The following is an 18,423-nucleotide window of genomic DNA, read 5'->3' as shown; positions in this document are numbered from 1 at the left end:
GCTCATATTAATGCATCATCAATATCATCTAAATTCAGCTGTTAAACCATTGAAGTGCTTTGTGGGTGGAGCAGGTTAGAATTTGAGTTACATGTTTGAAGCTGTGTGGTTGCAGTACATTAACCCCAAGACATCTTACAGTGCTACATGTACTTGTTGTTTGTCTTTCTTTCAGGTGGATAGGCTGTGTCAGATCATGCACAGGAGCACAAAACAGCCACAGCACAGAAATTGTACTCCCTACTCTCCTGAGAACCAGCAAACCTTTCATACCTGTGTAAGTCCATTTTTGGGCGTTCCTTAGAGAATTTCCTCTGCTTTGACCAACGAGATTTTTTCTCATATATTATCTCATATGTTTTCTCATATATTAGTGAAAATGATGGGCTTTAATCTTCATTTGCTCCTGTATTCTGAAGGGCAAGAAGAGACAGAATGGTGGCTGAAAACAGGCTTTGAAGCTGCGCTGAAAGAAGTAACTCAGTGACTTCCTTTTTTTGTGTTTCTCAGCCTTCCTCAGAGCCATAGCACAGCATGTGAGTGTTTTGGAGGCAGGCAGGCCTGAGACAGGATGCAAATGACTGAGTTAAGGCTGCTTTTTCCATAGCTCTGAGGACAGGCTCACGGATGGCAGGGGACGTCACCTACGCGGCCGTGGCGATGCTGCCGAGGGAAAGGCCCCGCGCTCCTCCAGGGACAGCAAACCCAGGTAAAACCTCTTGGGCACACACTCTCTGCTCTCCTGAGCTCTCTCTCTCTTTCCCTCTCACATTCTAACTTGGGTAAAACTAGTAGAATGCCATAAGATGCTGCATGGCAAGGGCAAGAAGGTGGAGTAGTGGAAGAGATCCTCACAGTACAAATCAGCCAAGCTGCTCCAAAGCAGAAGCACCAAAGAACAGCAGGTCAGGTCTGGTCCCAGGCTTTAAGTAACAGAATGAGAAAGAAAAAGTGTTTGTTGGTTGAGTAATGAGCATAATATTTCTTTTTAAAGAAGTAACATGATCAAGACAATGCTCCACTGAATTACTTCCTAGCCCACAAATCAGATCAATGTTTATGTTCATGGAAAAGGAGCAGTAAATTAACCAGGAAATCAGGAAACAAGTAGCAGTCTAAAGTGCAGCCACTGTCACTGAAGGAAGTATTGAATGTCCCCTAAAAACTTCCTGCTCTTTCTCTTTAATTTTCCAGTGGTGATTTTTCAGAACCAAATTATCAATCTGTGATCATTTCACATTTTTGTAAAAAAGCCCCAAAGGATTAAGCCAGTATTCAGGGTAAGGAGATGATTTGAAATAAATTTTCTGAAGAAGTGGCATTTCTACTACTTGGGAAAAAAAATGTAATTCATTCATGAAAGCATTTGGACAAAATTCTGGATCACATCTAACATGAATGACAGCTTATTATGAGCAAATAGGAAATTCTTGTTGCATCAGACTAAGGATATTTTCATGCTCTCATTAGTAATTATTGTATTTAATCCCTTATGGAAACAGCATTGTGTAATGAGCATTTTTACATGTTCTGCTTACAATGGAGATTAATAGTGATGATGGTGCTCTGAATACATGCACTTAAATGACAGAAAATAATAGCTTTTATATATTTTTACAAGAGTGGTATCCAAAAGATAAAAATTAGTTCACTTTATTATATATATTTATATATAATATGTATTTTATATATTACATATATATTTTTATATATGTAATATATACACTTTATTATATATATGGCATGAAATACTAAATAATAGCTTTTATATATTTTTACAAGAATGGCATCCAAAAGATAAAAATTAGTTCACTTTATTTTATATATATATATATTATATTATATTATATTTATATTATATATATTATATGTATTTTTATATATTACATATATATTTATATATATGTAATATAAATACACTTTATTATATATATGGCATGAAATACTGCCTTAAATTCTGTGTTCATGCACCTATGGATGTTGTTTGCACTGCTATAACCTGCGCAACACAAAGAGGTCTTGCCTGGAATTTTACCCAATATCCAAAGTGATAAAACTTATTTGTGAAGGGAGACAGACATCAAATCTTGATTAGAAGACATCCAAAACTAGTCCTTGATCATGCTGTCTAAAGGAAAAGCTCAATTTTGGACAGGCCAGTTCCAATGAAATTAATCATTAATATGTGGATGGCTCTTAGTAAACTTTTGTTGAACTGATTTTAACTCATGTTATTTTCTCATATGAAGCTACTGGCCATGGTAATTAAGTGATTTCTCAATGCCCTGTTCCCTTTAAATATTTAACCTCTCAAAAATGCTAATCATTTTTGTGGCTGTTCTGTTCATACTCCAGTGCTTCCATCCCCTTTAAGAAACAGGCACCAGAGATCCACGCAGTAGTTCTACAAGCCTTAGTTATTCTATCTCAAATATACAGAGACAAAATCTCTTAACTAATCTTTTCTTCAGTGTTTACAGCTCCCAGCCTCACTTTCCCCACTCTTATCTCTTATTATACTCAAATACATTTTGTTTGATTGGGCTTGGATTACAGCTGGACTTCAGCTGTCACTCAGGTGCTCTGGATAACAGGGACGTGGGGCCACGTTTCTCTTCACAGAGAAAAGCAAGGCACAGCTCCCCAAGGATATTTTCCGGGAATCACAGCCAGGAACCTCAGAGAAGGAAACACCGATTCTTATCTCATTTGCTGCTCCTGTGTTGTGCCAAAGTAGAATGCAAAATGAAGATTGTTTACCCAAAGTGATGGTGTTTTGTTTCCTTGCCTTGTTTCAGGGCCATGTGCGTGTCCAGACTGTTGGTCAGCAGACAGTCACAAGATTCTGTGCAGTGGAGTTGAGTGCTTGTACAGTTTCAGTGTAGATATAGTGTAATATAGCATAAAATAATGCAGTGTAATAAAGTAATTAATTAGCCTTCTGATATCCATAGAGACAGATACATAATTTCTCCCAGATTTTGGGGTCCCCTGCTTTACAACAGGGATGAGGGGATTCCTGGGTGCTCTGCCAGAGTGTGTTGAGGAGGATTTAGCAATGGCACTATCTGTGCCCAGGCTTTGCTAGGTGCAGTTGCTGTTACTGTGCATGTGCTTCAAACAGGTGTTCAACAGTATGTAAAAAATGCCAATAATTTGTTTTTAAAATTTTAAAAGTTTAACAATAATAAAATGGTTATCAAAAATAGTAATACAATTGGAGTAATAATAATTTGGACAAATTGAATTGGATAATATGAGACAATAAAAACAAAGAGTTACGGACCACCAGGGTTCCTTTTTCTGGGCAGCACGAGCCCAATAAAGGACACACGTTAACAGAGGATTAACCCTTAAAAACAATAACCTGTTGCATATTCATACACTTCATACATGATGCATAAATTCCATTCAAACACAGGATTCTGTCTGGTCAGTGTCAGCTTCTTCCTCTGAATCCTAATAGCGCCTTCAAGGCAGGAAGAAGTTAATTTCTTCTGATAAGAGAACAATAAATTCTTTTTCTCTGAAAGATTTAGGTGTCCTGTGGCTGCTACCTTGGTGTGAGTCCTTTCTTTAAAAAAAGTATCTTACATAGCATAGTTACTATTTTAACATTTTTTATAACCTAAAACTATATTTAACACATAATTTAAGAGAATTAATACAGCATAACTTTCTAACACAACACATCTAATATTCATTTTAATATTTGTGAAAAGCCAATCATAAAATAATGCATTTTTCACAAGTAGAAAAGTGTTCCTAAATCCCAGCAAGGATTAACACACCTGGGAATCCATTTTCCAGCGAAAGACTCCAGCAGTTTTTGTGTCCCAATTCCCTCACAGATAATTTGAGAGCTGCCTGATTATGAATCCTGAGTGGCTACACAGAACTTTCCCTGGGAGAAGGACAAACCAAGGAGAGTTGAATTCTACCACCAAGCTAACCCACAAGCAGTTGTAGCCTGCTATTGGTTGTGCCTTTAACTTCTTATTCCCCTCCTTAACCTCCTGGGCTGCTCTGGGTGTTGACCAGGGCCACCTGGAGCCTCTGGAGCTTCCCCCAGACCCCTGGATGTGCTGGCCTACATCTGGACACACCATTCCCTAAGGGACCTCCCCAGGAGCACTCCCTGGCTGCACATTCACCGGGCAGAAGCTTCCAATACAAGGGATGTTTTCTGCACCTGACAACAGGCACAGGGAAGTGCAGTGAAATTTCTGTTTCAGTGGCTGACAGAGATCTCCACCTTGTTGTTGAATTAGGTGAGGGTGTGGAAGCATCTGGCAGAATTAAGGTTATGTGGTGTTTTAAAGCCTCCTGCTGACTTCCAAGGATTCTGCATTCAAATAATAATTCCAGCATTCAAATAATCATACCAGCCCATACACACTGTAATAGAAGGAATGATTTGTGTTAAATATTCAGCTTGCATGGATGAGGTTTTTTTTTTTCTTACAGGCTTAGAGATATTTTTGAAGGAATAAACGTGCATTTGAGAGAGAAATTATTTACTAACAGTAGCACAATGTCTAAAATACTTATTTTAGAAGTACCTCCATTTACAGGCCTAATGCATTTAAAAGTTTAAAAGTCCTGAGTGTTTTTGGAAAATTATTTACATTCTAAGAAGAAAAACTTTTAGGGCATTTGATTTGAGAACAACTACATTTAATTCACAAATTTTCTGTAGTTCATTGAATTAATAATTTGAAAGAAAGCAAACAACCAATTGTATTAGGTCATATTCTCTAAAGCATAGACTGTCTCCCCTATATGAATAACCCTTCTTTGCCAATCAGGTTCTCAGTTGGTTTTTTAACTGTAAAACCTCTCCATACTTCAGTAATTCTCATATGAAATGCTGCCTCATTTAAACCTGATGAAACTCTCTTCCTCTACCAAGTTTTTCCCTGACCAGTGAAATTTAATACAACACTTCTTTTTAAAAGCCGCAGTGGTCACAAACTAGGGTGGTAGCACAGAAGCTTATTCTTGATACAGATGGATAAAAATCTCCATTTATGGAACCAAAAGCAGTGTCCCAAAGGTCCAAATACCTTCCATAACACTAACCAGTAGCTCTGCAAAATACCCAGGTAAATTATATTGAAAACATCTTCAGAAAGAATCCACGTGCCTTGAACCCACACCGTGAGATTTTAATGACAGTTTTGGTTTTGTTTTGGCAACGTGCTTTTGGAAAAGGATGTCTTCAACCATCAGGTCCAGCACCTGAAATATCCTGGGATAAGCACTCACAAGTCAGGATTGCCCCCAGGAATTGCCTTACTGCAGCAGCATTTCTCTGAGTGCTGGTTGGCATTTGGCATCTCTCTGCCCCACAGAGCAGTGGTGGGTCTGGTGCCCCTCCAGCCCCTGGGGTACCCTCCGAGATGCCTTAGCAACAGATGGGGTGCTTGCCATGGACGGGATCCAGGTCCTTCCCATCCTTCAGCCTGTTTGGCTCCTGCTCCAGCCACACAGCACCCAGCAGTTCAAAGCTTATGGAGGAGGCTTTTCCTGCCTGACAGCAGGAGGAAGTGGTAAATCATCATCTTGCCTGCCGTTGCCTAGGAAAAGGAAAATGCTGAACAAGCAGCCCTGGAAACACACCCCCCTTTTCATGCAAGCTCTGCCTTTATTGTTCCTCCACCTGGTGATTGGCACAGGCACAAATGTCAGCGCTGCTCTCTCCTTACAGGAAACACCATCACGTATGCTGAGCTGCATGTGAAGCCCCAGCCCCAAGGGAGCAGCAGAGCAGAGACTTCCGCTCCTGGTACTGTGCAATTTTGTTTGGTTACTATTTATAGATGGAGTTTTTCCTATTGCCCACCAGTGAAACCTGCTATCAAGAGCTTTTATGTACTCTCTCTCAATGAAGGGCTGATCTGTCATTTCATCTGCTGCTTTTCTTCCTGGCTTCTCAGATTTTACACTTTCCTTTTAAAAATAATACTGAAGGATGTTTTAAAAATAATTTCTAAAAATGCTTTTGTGCCCTACATGGGAAATGTAGTAAAGCAAAGAAAAATTCCATGGTTTTTGTAGAACCCTCATGGGGAAAGAGTCCCAGGGATGCATTTGGCTTTGGAAGCAGGGTAATGCCCAGGTCTCTCTGTGCCATTAGTGCCTGGTGATTGTCACCCTCCTTGCACTGGGAACATCACACCAGATAGGTCAGGCAGCCAGAGGATGGAGCAGTTGCTCATCTCACGCAGGCAGGGTCAGGGAAACAGAGGTCATGACAGTGCACATCTGTTTTGTGGCACTGGCACCTTAACCCCAAATATCCTCGGTTCTGCAGCTTCCTGAGGGTTTTCCTCTGACACACACAAATGCCAAACAGCTGGAGAGATGCTTGGTTTGATGCACCTCCCTGTGCCGTGCCAGGGGGTGTCAGTATGGGGCTTTTTTTCCTGTGCATTTAGGGAAGTTATCTTTGCACTGCAGGACAGGAACAGTAACGCTTGGGAGCAGAGAGGAGCAACACCCCACAGCCCATCCCTGACAGACACCACAACCATCCCTGACACCACAACCATCCCTGACACCACAACCATCCCTGACAGACACCACAGCCCATCCCTGACACCCTAGCCCATCCCTGACACCTCAGCCAATCCCTGACACCTCAGCCCATCTCTGACACCTCAGCCCATCTCTGACACCTCAGCCCATCCCTGACAGACACCACAGCCCATCCTTGACACCACAGCCTGCCCCTGACAGACACCACAGCCCATCCCTGACACCACAGCCCATCCTTGATACTTTCCCTGAACTGCTCTGCAAGGTCCTGCAGGCTGTGTGCGGGTAGGTGAGAGGAGGCAATGCTTGAGAAAAATAAGTCAAAGGAGAAAAGGCAAATTCTTAAAGGTTGACAAGCACTTGCTCTGTCTGACCGAACAGATTTTGATTTCACTTCCATGTGTGCAAAATGGATGCAGATTTTTAATAAGTTAAATGCCACTGCATCCTCCTGACAGCAGACTGATTTTAGGCAGATGATTTCTCTGTTGTTTCCCCAGTGTTAAGGTTAAGTTTAAGAGTGCCAGGACCTTAAGGTGCTCTTCCTCCTGCCTCCCTGCAGGCTGCCAGCACAGGAGCTCAGCCTGGTTCTATGTGGCGCTGGTCCTGGCAGTCCTCGTGCTCATCCTGCTGGGAATCGTGGCCATACAAGCCAAGCAGTGTGAGTAGATCCTGCCTCCTGCTTCACCCCTTCACTGCAGACACGGCTAAACCTCTGACAGAGCTGAGAGAAAAATTCCCTTAGTGGCACACTAAAAGGTGTCAACTCGTACACAAATACAGGAAATGAGAAACTCCTGACAAGGGCCTGGAGTGACAGGACAGGGAGCAATGGCTTCACACTGGCAGAGAGGAGGTTTAGATTGGATATGAGGACGAAATGTTCCCTGTGAGGGTGCTGAGGCCCTGGCACAGGGTGCCCAGAGCAGCTCTGGCTGCCCCAGCCCTGGCAGTGTCCAAGGCCAGGCTGGATGGGGCTCTGAACAAGCTGGGATAGTGGAAGGTGTCCCTGCCCATGGCAGGGGGGTTGGAATGAAATTATCTTTAAAGTCTTTCCAAGCCAGGCCATGCCATGAACATCTCAGGAGGGTTTAGCTCACTGAGCTTTACTCACTGAGTTTGCTCCTAACTGTGTATTAGGCAATGTACACAGAGATATCCTCACATTCCCAGACCAGCTCTGGGTACAGACTGCATTTCCTTATTCTTGCTGTTAACCATGACTTCTTTCTCTTTTTTTTTTTTAATTTTTTTTTACTTTGGGCTGTTCCAGTTTTGAAGGGCATAGCAGGAAAATCAGGAAGTTTGCCCCAGTATGGTCTGAACAGCACCAGCAGTGACATTTCTTCAGAGAGGACTGTCTCAGCAGCTCTCCTGAAACAGCTCGTGGAGGAGCTGTGTGAAGATGGACAGGGTGAGGCACGTTGCTCCTTTCCAGCAGAGAGGATGTGTGGTGTGCACAGTTCTGTTGTCTCTGTTCCCATTTCTCTGACACCCTGCAGTTTATAGGAACTCATGGCGCTCCTGCAGAGCAGTGGTAACAAAACCTAAAGTAACATTTCAATCACGATAGTCTTGCTCCTCTGTTGATATAAAGTTTCCAGTATTTTCATTACGTTTCTATCTGCCAGGAGCTGCTGTCAGAAATGCCATATATCCTCCTCTTGTCCTCGAGAACACTTTCCAGACAATGGTTCATAAACAGGGGGAAAAATTCCATCCATTGCAGGAGCTAAATATTCCCCCTGTCCACCCACAGGGACAATGTGTGAGCTGTGTCCCCCTGGCTGGCAGCTGCACAGGGGCAGATGTTACTTCTTCTCTGAGGAGGCCAGGAGCTGGGAGGACAGCCAGAAAAACTGCCTGGCCAGGAAATCCCAGCTGCTTGTCTTTGAGGATGAAATTGAGATGGTGAGTCTTGCAGCAGTGACAGGCCTCAGCCAAACATTTCTCCAAGAGAAAATGGCCTGGATGTCAGGAGTACACATAGACAACCGAGAGCCCCACCAGGGAAAGGATCTGAGTCTCTCTGCACAGGAGCTGGGTTTGGGAATGTCAGCAGAGCAGAGCTGAAGACAAGCACAAGAGGTGTCAAGTGTGGAAGCCAGAGTAGTTTAGACTGGGAAGAGGAAATGCTGGGGACTTTTTGGCTCAGGGAAAAGAGGAGGCTGGTTGTGTGTGGGGGCTGATGTGAGGGGCTGCTCTGCCATGGCTACACCCCTGCCCTTGCTCTTCAAAAGGAAATAAAAGCTGTGCATGAGGCAGGAGCATGACCTGGGCACAGCAGGAAAGCTCTTCTGTCAGGTAACATCCTTCAAATCATTCCACAGGAATTTATAGACAGCAAAGATAAAGATACCAAATATATCTGGATTGGCTCGGACATCGAAGACATGGAGAAAACACAGAGTTCAGTGGAAGATCACAGAGTAAAAGAAAAGAGGTGATGATTTTTGGGGGGAGGATATCTTTGGGGAAAGCAAAGTGCAACATCCCTGCTTGGAAATACAATTCTGAATCTGAGCTAATTACCCAAAGCACAGATCTAAGCCTGCAGCCTCAGGTACCTATTCAGTCTATTTCGTGGCCAGTTCCAGATCAACAGGTTCCTGCTGGGCACTTTGGGAAACTGATTTCTGCCTCCAGGACTAACCACAGCCACAGCTCATATATTTATTAATGCAGAGATATAATTACACACTTCTGCTGAAATCCCTGCCAACAAACTCTGTCACTTTGCAGACCATGTGCTGCCTCTCACCACATCACTGGCTGGCATCTCTGCAGCTTTCTTCAGCACTGTGGCTGCATGGGGAGGATCCTTATCTTTGTAACACTAATAATGCCAAGCATCCACCCCTCAGAAGCCAGCAGTCCCTGCTGGGGGTGCCCAACCCACCTCTGCACAGCTGCTGCGCTTCAAGGGGGTGGTCAAGTGGGCATCATCCACGCCCCTCACCCAGAGCATCACCAGGATTTGTAAGCAGTGCTGAGTTTAAACCCAGCAACTCATTGCATTCCTTTTGGTCTCTCAGCAGGACAGCTCTAAAAAGCACTGAGGCTGACAAGAACTGTGCTGTTTACAGAAGGAAAAACCTGATCCAGACAGACAACTGCCAGACCTTAAAGGAGTGGATCTGTAAGAAGAATGCAACTTTGCTGGTGCTCTGAGCCACATTTCCAGACAGCAGGCAGAGCTTCTCATCAGAAGACCCATTTTACAGACAAACCAACTTGTGATGTGAATAATTTTCATCAGACTTGCAGGCAAACTTGCACTTTGCTGTGCTGTGCTCCCCAAGAAGTCAGAAGACAGGTCCTGCAATGGGGCTGCAAGCTGGCACACGAGGATTCTGGGGTGTTGAGCCTTCACACAGACAGATCTTGGCAGCAGCTGCCTCAGGAAGGGTCAGAGGAGGAGAGATACTCGTGGGGAGGAGCACTGTGCACATAAACAGTGTGATGTGCAGGAATTGTGACCCCTGTGGGGCATGAAAGGTGTGCTGGGCCCTCTGCTGTCATCCCTGCTGAGCTGAGGACTTTTTATTTGTGTTTCAGGATTTTAGTGTTTGTTGAAGTTTGTGGCCTTGGGGTTTTGTGTTTTTTTTCCTTGGGGTCTATTTGTGACTCACAGAAGCCACTTGAGGGCTGGGAAAAAATGCATTTATTGGACAATGTCTTATTCAAAGCTGCTGCACAGCTACTGGGTGTGGACAGCAGATCAGGCATGGAGTGACTTCTAACACTTGTGGTTAATGAGCTAATTGCTCCCATCCTCTTCTGCTGCTGAGCCTTGAAATCTGAAGGGATTAACTAGGGAAAGGGCTTGGGCTGGAAAACAACATTGCAGTGCAAGGAAATAAAGTTGATAACCTTCCTCTCCACCTATATTTTTGTCCCTTTACATTGTAAATTCCAATTTACATTGTAAATTCCACAGTTATGGTATGATGAGGTACCAAAGCCAAAGACTGCTGAAATAAATACCTGGGAGTGCACTCAGTAAATGCATTACTTGGGCACTGAAATGTCATAAATAAATGCTGTTTCTGGGTCTAGAACACAAAAATGCTAAGAGCAGTCTGACCTAGTGTCTTTATTAGATTGCCATGTTTGACAAAAATGAAGAAATGTCATGAATTGAAGGTGCTACTCTAACCAAAATGGCTCCAACTGGAATTTAAGTCCTTACAGCAATGAGAAACAAGTCTAACATGGCTTTTGAGATGGTAAGCCTTTACCTTGTCTCTGCTGTGATGCACACAAATAAAGGCAGCTGCAGTTTCTCAGAGATGTTTTTTCATGCCTGTGCATGCCTGGGGAGGGTTAATGTCCAGCACTTTAGGGCTGCAGATTAAAAAGTGAACTGTACCCTCAGGGACTTCCCTTCAAACAACAACAACAACAAAATCCCAGCATAGATTTGTCATGCAGAATGCAGCATCAGCAGCTCAAGACCCATGAGAAACTGCTGTTATGTAAGAGGAAACAAGAAAAATCCCCCAAACTCAGCACAGCACGTGAGGGGAAGAGGATTGGTTTGCTCATTCTAGACAGAGAAGCAAAGAAAAGGAAAAAGTCTGAAATGAGTAAGATCATCATCTATACCTACATAATACATGCTTTATAGAGAGAGAATTTCTGACTGCTGAGAAATTTTCACTTCAGGGTACTCACAGCACACCCTTCTCCATGCAGTGGAGTTGACAATTGCTGGTTTTCTGGCAGATCTATCTTGACTCATGCTGAATTTAACAAGAAAAACAAACTCCTGCATGCTGGCTTCTCTCATATTAGTTGTGGTGTTTAGATTTTAACAATATTCATGAAACATCTATGATTTGGGCCTTCTTGCTATTATTCATGCAATTAAACAAGTTTTTGCAGGGCCTTACTGAAGTTCTTACCTACAGTTTAAGCAGTCACTTATTTAAAAGAAAAAAGAAAAAGAAATTACCATTGAAGTACTTCATCAAACTCCACTCTGAGTAAAGCAAGTTGGCAGAGTTTGCAGCTTCACTCTTCTTTTCTTAACACCCCCAAGGAAGTTCATTGCATCCCTGAGGAGTCAGATTCCAGAAGAGCTTTCACTTTTTAACCTTTTATTAAAAGTGTGACTCATTATGAGGTGTTAAAAAGGGAAAAACATTCTTTTTTGGATCAAATATTCTGCTTCATGTCAGCCCCAACATTATGATTAAAGATTTTTTCCATGTTCAAAACATGAATGTTTTACTTCGCTTCAGATTTTTTTTCACCAAAATGGTGCCTGAGATGAAAAATACTTTTAATATCCCAATATTAAGATACAAACCACTGTAATTCAGGGGCTCTGTAAAGATATTTATTAAGTATCTTTTCAGGACTATTGCACATACCATATCCTTCAGAATCAGGTTAATGTAAAAACATTGCAGAATAACACCTTCCCCCCAACATAAAAAATAAATAGATAATTAGGCTTTTAATACTGTAGAGTCCTGTTACTGTGCCTATAAAGAATACAAGCAATTAAGAAAAGTGTAATCCAGCAAAATTAGTGATTATATTTAAATAAACATCTGAAAGGCACAAGCTGCTGACAGTATCCATGTGTATGGTCCTGCTACAGTCAAGTCCTTCTGTCACAGAAAATAATGGGGGTGAACTTCCCATTCTTCCTTCCCTGGAAACTTCATAGTTATATTCCTTCCAGGCAAATTTGCTTCCTCTGGGTCAAATGACACTTTTAATCTTTGGACAACCTGATAGATATGTGCAGGACTCAGACAATCAGAGGGATTGTGCCCTAATCCTGTTCAGGCTCCCAGCAATCCAAGAGCACTGGGGGCTGCTGAAAATGTCACCTACACCAAGAAACACTGACTGTCCACCTGGAAATGTTCCCTTGCTCAGAAGCCTCACCATGACAGGCACAGGGCAAAAGGGAGACACAGGGAAATATCCCTTGCTGTTAATTCTCTCATTCCCTTCTCCTGATTCTGCCTCCTTGCGCTGAGGACTATTCCTACATTTACACATTAATGCCTGCAGTTTCACTATCACCCCTCCAGTTCCAACTCTTCTCCTCCCATCAGTGTAGATGCTCAGTTAAATAAATATCCTTATCTATTGTGACATTTTTTGGCTAAAGAAAGTGTTGTGAGGATAACTTCAGGTGCAGTGCAGCTACATAAATCAGCTTGACAGTGTTATCACCAGGATTTAACAACATTAATGTAACATAACATTAACAAAACGTGGAATACAATGCAAGGTACATCCCATCAAGTGCAAAGAGAGGAATTTGCTGTGATCCTGACTAAAACACTAGTGTTCACTTCTGCATTGCCCTGTATCCACGAGGCACTGGCAGTCCTCCAGACAGACCCACTCCACCACCCTTGCACACAGAGCCTGGCAAAAGGAAAAGCAGAACAAAAACCTCCAACTGCACACCCAAAAAGGGAAAGAAAGAGCAGCTGATCCTACAAGAGAAAAGTAAATGGAGGAAATACTGATGGCACAGCAAAAAGAAACTACAGCTGGGCAGTAGCTGGAAAAATGGGGCAAGGAAATTACTTATCAAGATGCTGAAGAGAGCCTTTAAAATGGTATCTTTAAAGCTTTCCTCCATGGGTGGAGAATTCTGGCTACCAGAAAAGTTATTCACCACTGAGTAGGAGCTGGGACACATTCCCAGGTCCCAAAGTGTAGGCATAGCCTGTGTAGGCATCATATCAGAGCTCTGAGAGTCAGGGGTGGTGGCTTTGTCCACCTTTATCTTGCTGAGTTGATATTCAAGCTACAGACCCATTTCCTGGTTAAAGAACATCCTGAGGCTGAGACTCCTTTGGACTCCAGATAGGCACAGCTGCCAGAGCCTTTCACTTCAAACCTGTCAGGGAGAAGGGGAGACAGGGTTACTTGGACACCCACAATCAAATATTGCAATAGAGCAAAGGCAGCTATGGGCATCTCTGGTTCTCTTTGAATTCTCTTGGAATAAAGCCTGATTTATCTCAGGCAAGGCACCAGAGGAGGATGATGTTTTGTGCCTTGAAGGGACCACCATGGAGATTGTCTTTTCTTAATGTATCTCATGCCCAGAATACAAAATCCAGCACTTGTAGTACTCCTGCATCTTGTTTAGTGGTCACTTAATGTGAAACACACCCTTAGAGCAGAGACTGAAACTCAGGTTTGCCTTTCTCAGGGATGCAAGATAGGCACCACCACCTTGCACCTCTACATCCTCCTATCCAGCTCAAAGGCTCCAGCAGAAGCTGTGAAGGAAATGCATCTCTAATTCCTCCCTTCCTCAGAACCCAACAGGCACCATGGTTAAGGGTTGTTGGGGGAAACAAGAAGCAAACCTCAGTTTCCACACCACAGGTGTCCCTACATAAGAGGTAAGGGACTCCTTCAGCAACTCTGCTTTCAAACAAAGTGCTATAAAGCTCTATGGATAGGCCAAGCAAACTGGAATGGTGTCTGGAAAAGCCAAGGGACAAATCCCCACCAGCTTAGTGACACCTGAGCTTAGATATCAAGGTGTTTGCCCTCCCCTTCAGGAGGGGCCGTTTGAGGCAAGCAGTGAGGCAGAGGTCCAAGAATGGCAAGAAGCTCACTGAAAATGAAAGCTTCAGTGGATGTTTGTACTGCAGAGAGGGGATAAAAGAGTGGGAAGGACTGCAGTTTTCAACTTGAGGTGCCCACGTGTTCCCCACATCTCACATTAAATGCCTTTGTCAGATCAAGCCTTCAGGGCTTGGGGATGAAGTGAATATAGTCACACATCACCAGTAATGTCACAGACTTAAAAGTATTTAAATTTTCCATTTTTTAAGGTAATTTCAGGCTTGTGAACTCTCCTTGCTTAAACCTATCAATGGTAATTCTGCCACCTCCTGCCAGCAGCTGCTCCAGGATGAGCTGCAGCAGCCTCTGAGGAGATGGGACAGCTGCAGGGAGAGGAACAAAGTGCCCCACACCTGGCACTGCTGGCACAGAACACACAGTGGGCCCTGGCCACAGAGCAGCTCATGCAACATAAATTCACATCTTCCTTTCCCTCCAGCAGCCTCTTTCTGAGGAACATTCTATAAAAATGAAAACATGTCTTAGGAGTCTCCCAAATCCCTTTGCTATTAACCTCACACAGCTCACATGCAGGTTTGTATTGTTGCAAAATATATTCTATGATGAGGAATTAGTGTTACTGCAATCTTCCCTTCCTCCCCCAATTCCCTTCCTCCCATTGCTTTTGTGTCTCTTGGTTTCACTTTCTCTAATGTCTGTTACCATCAGCCTGCCTCATGTTGCTTCTCAGCATTACAAACTCATCCCCTCACTTTCATCTGCCACAGTTTTAACAATGCCATGTGAAATCTTCAGTGCATTCCATACCCTCTCCATCCCTTCAATATAATAACAGAGATTTCCTACAAGTCACAAGATCTGCATTATTTTTCTTACTCTCCTATAATCAAATATCACCAGCAAAACCCCTCCACATCAACTTACAGTTCATTGTCTAATGCTTTTCCATTTACCCAGAGGAACTCTTCATTTCTTTTATGGAGTCCAATCCATGGGTCTTGCTTTGTTATCTTCATCATAAACCTCTGTAGGAATAAACCCACACGAGAAAAGAAGTTCTGCAAGTTCGGCAAAACAACAATCTACCCTTTCCTGCTGAAGGAATAATCTTAAAACCTAAATACACAGAGGAGACTGGTCGGGATAGGGTTGACTCACCTAGAGAGAGGCTATTCTAAAATATCAAGGTCTGCTATCAAGGTCTGGAACAGATCCAGAAGAATATATTCTCCTAGGCCTTTGCTCAGGTTGGAATCTTTCCTAATACTGTGGTACAATATAGAAAAAAAATGCTCCAAGCTGCACTTTGGGTAACTATCTCCTAACTCCAAAGGTCACAATTAACATATTTACCAACTTGTGTGTCATTAACCTATCTCAATATGAGAAAATAATTGTTTAATTAAAGATAAAAGAGATGCAACAGTGTTTACCCTGATAGATGCTCTCAATATGACAATTTATAGCTGTGAGCAGCACCAAATTTAATTCAGAGAAGTACTCAGAGGTTTTTTAAACCATCAACTTCTCAAACTGATGTTTCCTGTTTTCAGGGAGAAGAGGCACAAAGTCTTCTGTGGGCTGTGACTCATTGTGGTCTTACATCAGCTTCCTAACTGTTCAGCTGAGGAGGATGGAGAAGCAGTTCCCTGGAAGAGAACTGGAAGGAAAACAGGATCCCCCTTACCAGCTCCTGGTGATTCTCGATGACCAGCAGGGAAGCGTTGTGGGAGGAGCACTGGCTCTGGCTGAAGTTCCAGGCAGCCTCACTCTCTGAGAGGAAGTAACACTTCCTCTGGAAGTACAGCCAGCCTGATGGACACAGCTCCAGGGGAGGACACACTGGAAACGCTTTGGCCAGAGAAGGCTTCACTGGGAAAAGACAAGAAACAATCTACCCTCTTCTTCCACTGGGAAAGGTTTTACTTTCTGACTGCAGCATCTAAAATAATCCCAGTGTAGCCACAGCATTGTTACTTCTGCCCAGCTGAAAGAATAATAATAATCATTACATCTTCTGGATGATGTTATTATTATTATTATTATTATTATTATTATTATTATTATTATTATTATCATTATCATTATCATTATCATTATTATTATTATTATATCTTCTGGATCCTGCACCCTTCTGCCTCTTGACATATCCTTAAAAGGATGGTCAGGGACACGTTGGTAGAAGTAGCTGAGAAGGTGATCATAAAGAAACACCCAAAGACTCTTCTACAGCTTGAAAATTCCAATAACTCCAATTTTTGCATGTGTTGCTTCCTCACAGTTGAATTAATAATTTTGTTTATTATAGTGGCATTTTTGAAGGACTGCAGATTGGTAGGACTACCTTCCTGTTGTTATTTGTTTTCTTGAACTTGGATTAAGACCAACAGGGATGTGACAAACTTGATACCAAAAGTAAACTAAGACTAAGCTGAGCCCTCCCTAGCCCCACTGAAGCACGTGGAGCTGTTCCTGCACTGACCCACAATTTCAAACAGAAATCACATAGTCACACAGGATCACAGAGTGGCTTGGGTTGAGAGTGACCTTAAAGATCATTTTGTTCCACCCCCTGCCATGGGCAGGGACAGATTCCACCAGACCAGGTTGTTCCCAGCCCCATCCAGCCTGGCCTTGGACACCTCAGGGATGGAGCAGCCACAGCTGCTCTGGGCAGCCTGTGCCAGGGCCTCAGCACCCTCTCAGTATGGAACCCCAAACCCTGGTAATTTCTATTGCTAATTAGATTTTCTTTTAAAATTCCTTACTTACCAAACTGGATACAGGAAATCAGAATGACAGCAGCAGTAAGGACTCCAGCGACAGCTCGCCACAGCCAGATGTTTGAGAGCAGACCTGAAAAAACGAATGCAAGAAATTAAAAAACAAAACAAACCCAAAATAACAAATAAGAACCAGCTGAAAGGGGAGTAGAGCCCAGGACACACAAAGCTGTTTAAAACAAATATAGCTCTCTGTGGAGAGCAGGCTGGGAGCAGAAACACTTAGCTTAACTTCACAAGGTTTATCATCTAACAAGAACTCTGAGTTACTGCAAATTTTAGTTACATCATCCAGAACTTAAAGTGATCCAAAGAGAAAGAAACGAGCAAGGAGAAAATGACGGTGGACACTGAGTGCCTAAACACGGCACGGATAAGTTCCATGGATAAGAGGCTGGAGAGGAAATAACAAAAGCCATCCGTTCTGGAGCCCAAAACTTTTCCTGAGAAATATCCAGCCTTATCCCACGGTCACAGCTGTTTGGTCTCCTTTTGCTCCTGTCCCCTCCAGGGCTGTGGAAGCACACAGGCCCTGCCGCTGCCCGGCCGAGCTGATCCCAGGGGCCCCTCAGGAGGGTCCCCTCTCCGGGCACTCGCTCCGCTGCCAGAACGGAGCGTTTTCAGCGATGCGGCGGCTCCCGGGGGGCCTCCCCGGCTCCCCATGCTCCGGAGGGATGTCCCGGATCCCCCCCGCACCCCAGCGCGGCCCCTCGGTGTCCCCCGCCCGTCACCTTTGGTGCCGCGCCCCGCGGAGCCGCCGCGCTCGGCGCCGCTGCCCATGGGCGCGGGGCGGGCAGGGCCGGGGCCGCCCGGCCGCGCTCGGGCCGCAGCGAGACCGGCCCTTGCTCCCCTCGGTGCCGCTGCTCCCCTCGGTGCCGCTTCTCTCCCTGCCCTCGCTGCCGCTGCCCTCGCTGCCTCTGGCCCCGCTGCCGCTGCCCTCGCTGCCAGCCCCCAGGGGCATGGCCAGGGAGCCCCGGCAGTCACTCCGCAACTCCGGAGAAATAGGAAATGGGGACGCTTTCAAGGAGAAGTCGGCTCCTACAAAATCTCACCGAGATCCTGTGACATCAGCAAATTCCAGGAACTAACAGAACTAACACGAAGGGAGAAGGTTCTGTTTTGGTTTTGTCTGGTGGGGTTTTTTTTTTTGGTTTTGCTTTTTTCGGGTGTTTTGGGTTTTTTATGGTTTTGTGGTTCCCCGCTCCCCAATTTTATTTATTTCATGTGTAAAACGCCAATCGCTTGTTTTTAAAATTTTAAAAGTTCGGTAGTAATAAAATGGATATATAAATAGAATATAATATAATTAGAGTAATAATAATTAGGACAACTTGAATTAGGACAATATGAGACAATAAAAACAAAGAGTTACGGACGTCATGGTACCTTTTCCTGGGCAGCATAAGCACGAAAAGGGATCCACGTTAACAGAGGATTAAGCCTTAAAAGCAACAGCCTATTGCATATTCATAAATCTCATACATGATGCATAAATTCCATTCAAACACGGGATTCTGTC

General features: G+C 43.7%; 2 protein-coding genes across 2 annotated transcripts; one reads left to right on the top strand and one right to left on the bottom strand.

The window, feature by feature from the left end:
• Positions 1-627: 627 nt before the first annotated feature.
• On the top strand, positions 628-9,711 carry LOC131558272 (killer cell lectin-like receptor subfamily F member 1). The gene is made up of 7 exons (XM_058805918.1): positions 628-709; positions 5,711-5,788; positions 7,103-7,201; positions 7,814-7,954; positions 8,300-8,451; positions 8,871-8,983; positions 9,579-9,711. Exons 1-7 carry the CDS (start codon positions 628-630, stop codon positions 9,709-9,711), a joined length of 798 nt encoding a protein of 265 aa, XP_058661901.1.
• Positions 9,712-11,862: 2,151 nt separating this feature from the next.
• On the bottom strand, positions 11,863-17,858 carry LOC131557781 (C-type lectin domain family 2 member L-like). The gene is made up of 5 exons (XM_058805238.1): positions 17,636-17,858; positions 16,894-16,977; positions 15,809-15,993; positions 15,046-15,146; positions 11,863-13,417 (listed from the first exon to the last, which is right to left on the bottom strand). Exons 1-5 carry the CDS (start codon positions 17,682-17,684, stop codon positions 13,300-13,302), a joined length of 537 nt encoding a protein of 178 aa, XP_058661221.1. The 5' UTR covers positions 17,685-17,858; the 3' UTR covers positions 11,863-13,299.
• Between the last annotated feature and the right edge of the window lie 565 nt (positions 17,859-18,423).

The sequence above is a fragment of the Ammospiza caudacuta genome, chromosome 5, assembly GCF_027887145.1.
Source record: "Ammospiza caudacuta isolate bAmmCau1 chromosome 5, bAmmCau1.pri, whole genome shotgun sequence".
NCBI lineage: Eukaryota > Metazoa > Chordata > Aves > Passeriformes > Passerellidae > Ammospiza > Ammospiza caudacuta.
The sequence above is the reverse complement of the archived record's forward strand: the minus strand, read 5'-3'. Positions and strand labels throughout refer to the sequence as shown.

Excerpts from the sequence above, each read along its gene's own strand:
- LOC131558272 (XM_058805918.1), top strand. The coding sequence starts at position 628 with ATGGCAGGGGACGTCACCTACGCGGCCGTGGCGATGCTGCCGAGGGAA. Across the intron at positions 7,955-8,299 it reads GCTGTGTGAAGATGGACAGG|GGACAATGTGTGAGCTGTGT; the intron begins GTGAGGCACGTT and ends GTCCACCCACAG. Across the intron at positions 8,452-8,870 it reads TTGAGGATGAAATTGAGATG|GAATTTATAGACAGCAAAGA; the intron begins GTGAGTCTTGCA and ends ATCATTCCACAG.
- LOC131557781 (XM_058805238.1), bottom strand. The coding sequence starts at position 17,684 with ATGGGCAGCGGCGCCGAGCGCGGCGGCTCCGCGGGGCGCGGCACCAAA. Across the intron at positions 16,978-17,635 it reads CGCGGGGCGCGGCACCAAAG|GTCTGCTCTCAAACATCTGG; the intron begins GTGACGGGCGGG and ends TCGTTTTTTCAG. Across the intron at positions 15,147-15,808 it reads TCGAGAATCACCAGGAGCTG|AGGTTTATGATGAAGATAAC; the intron begins GTAAGGGGGATC and ends TTATTCCTACAG.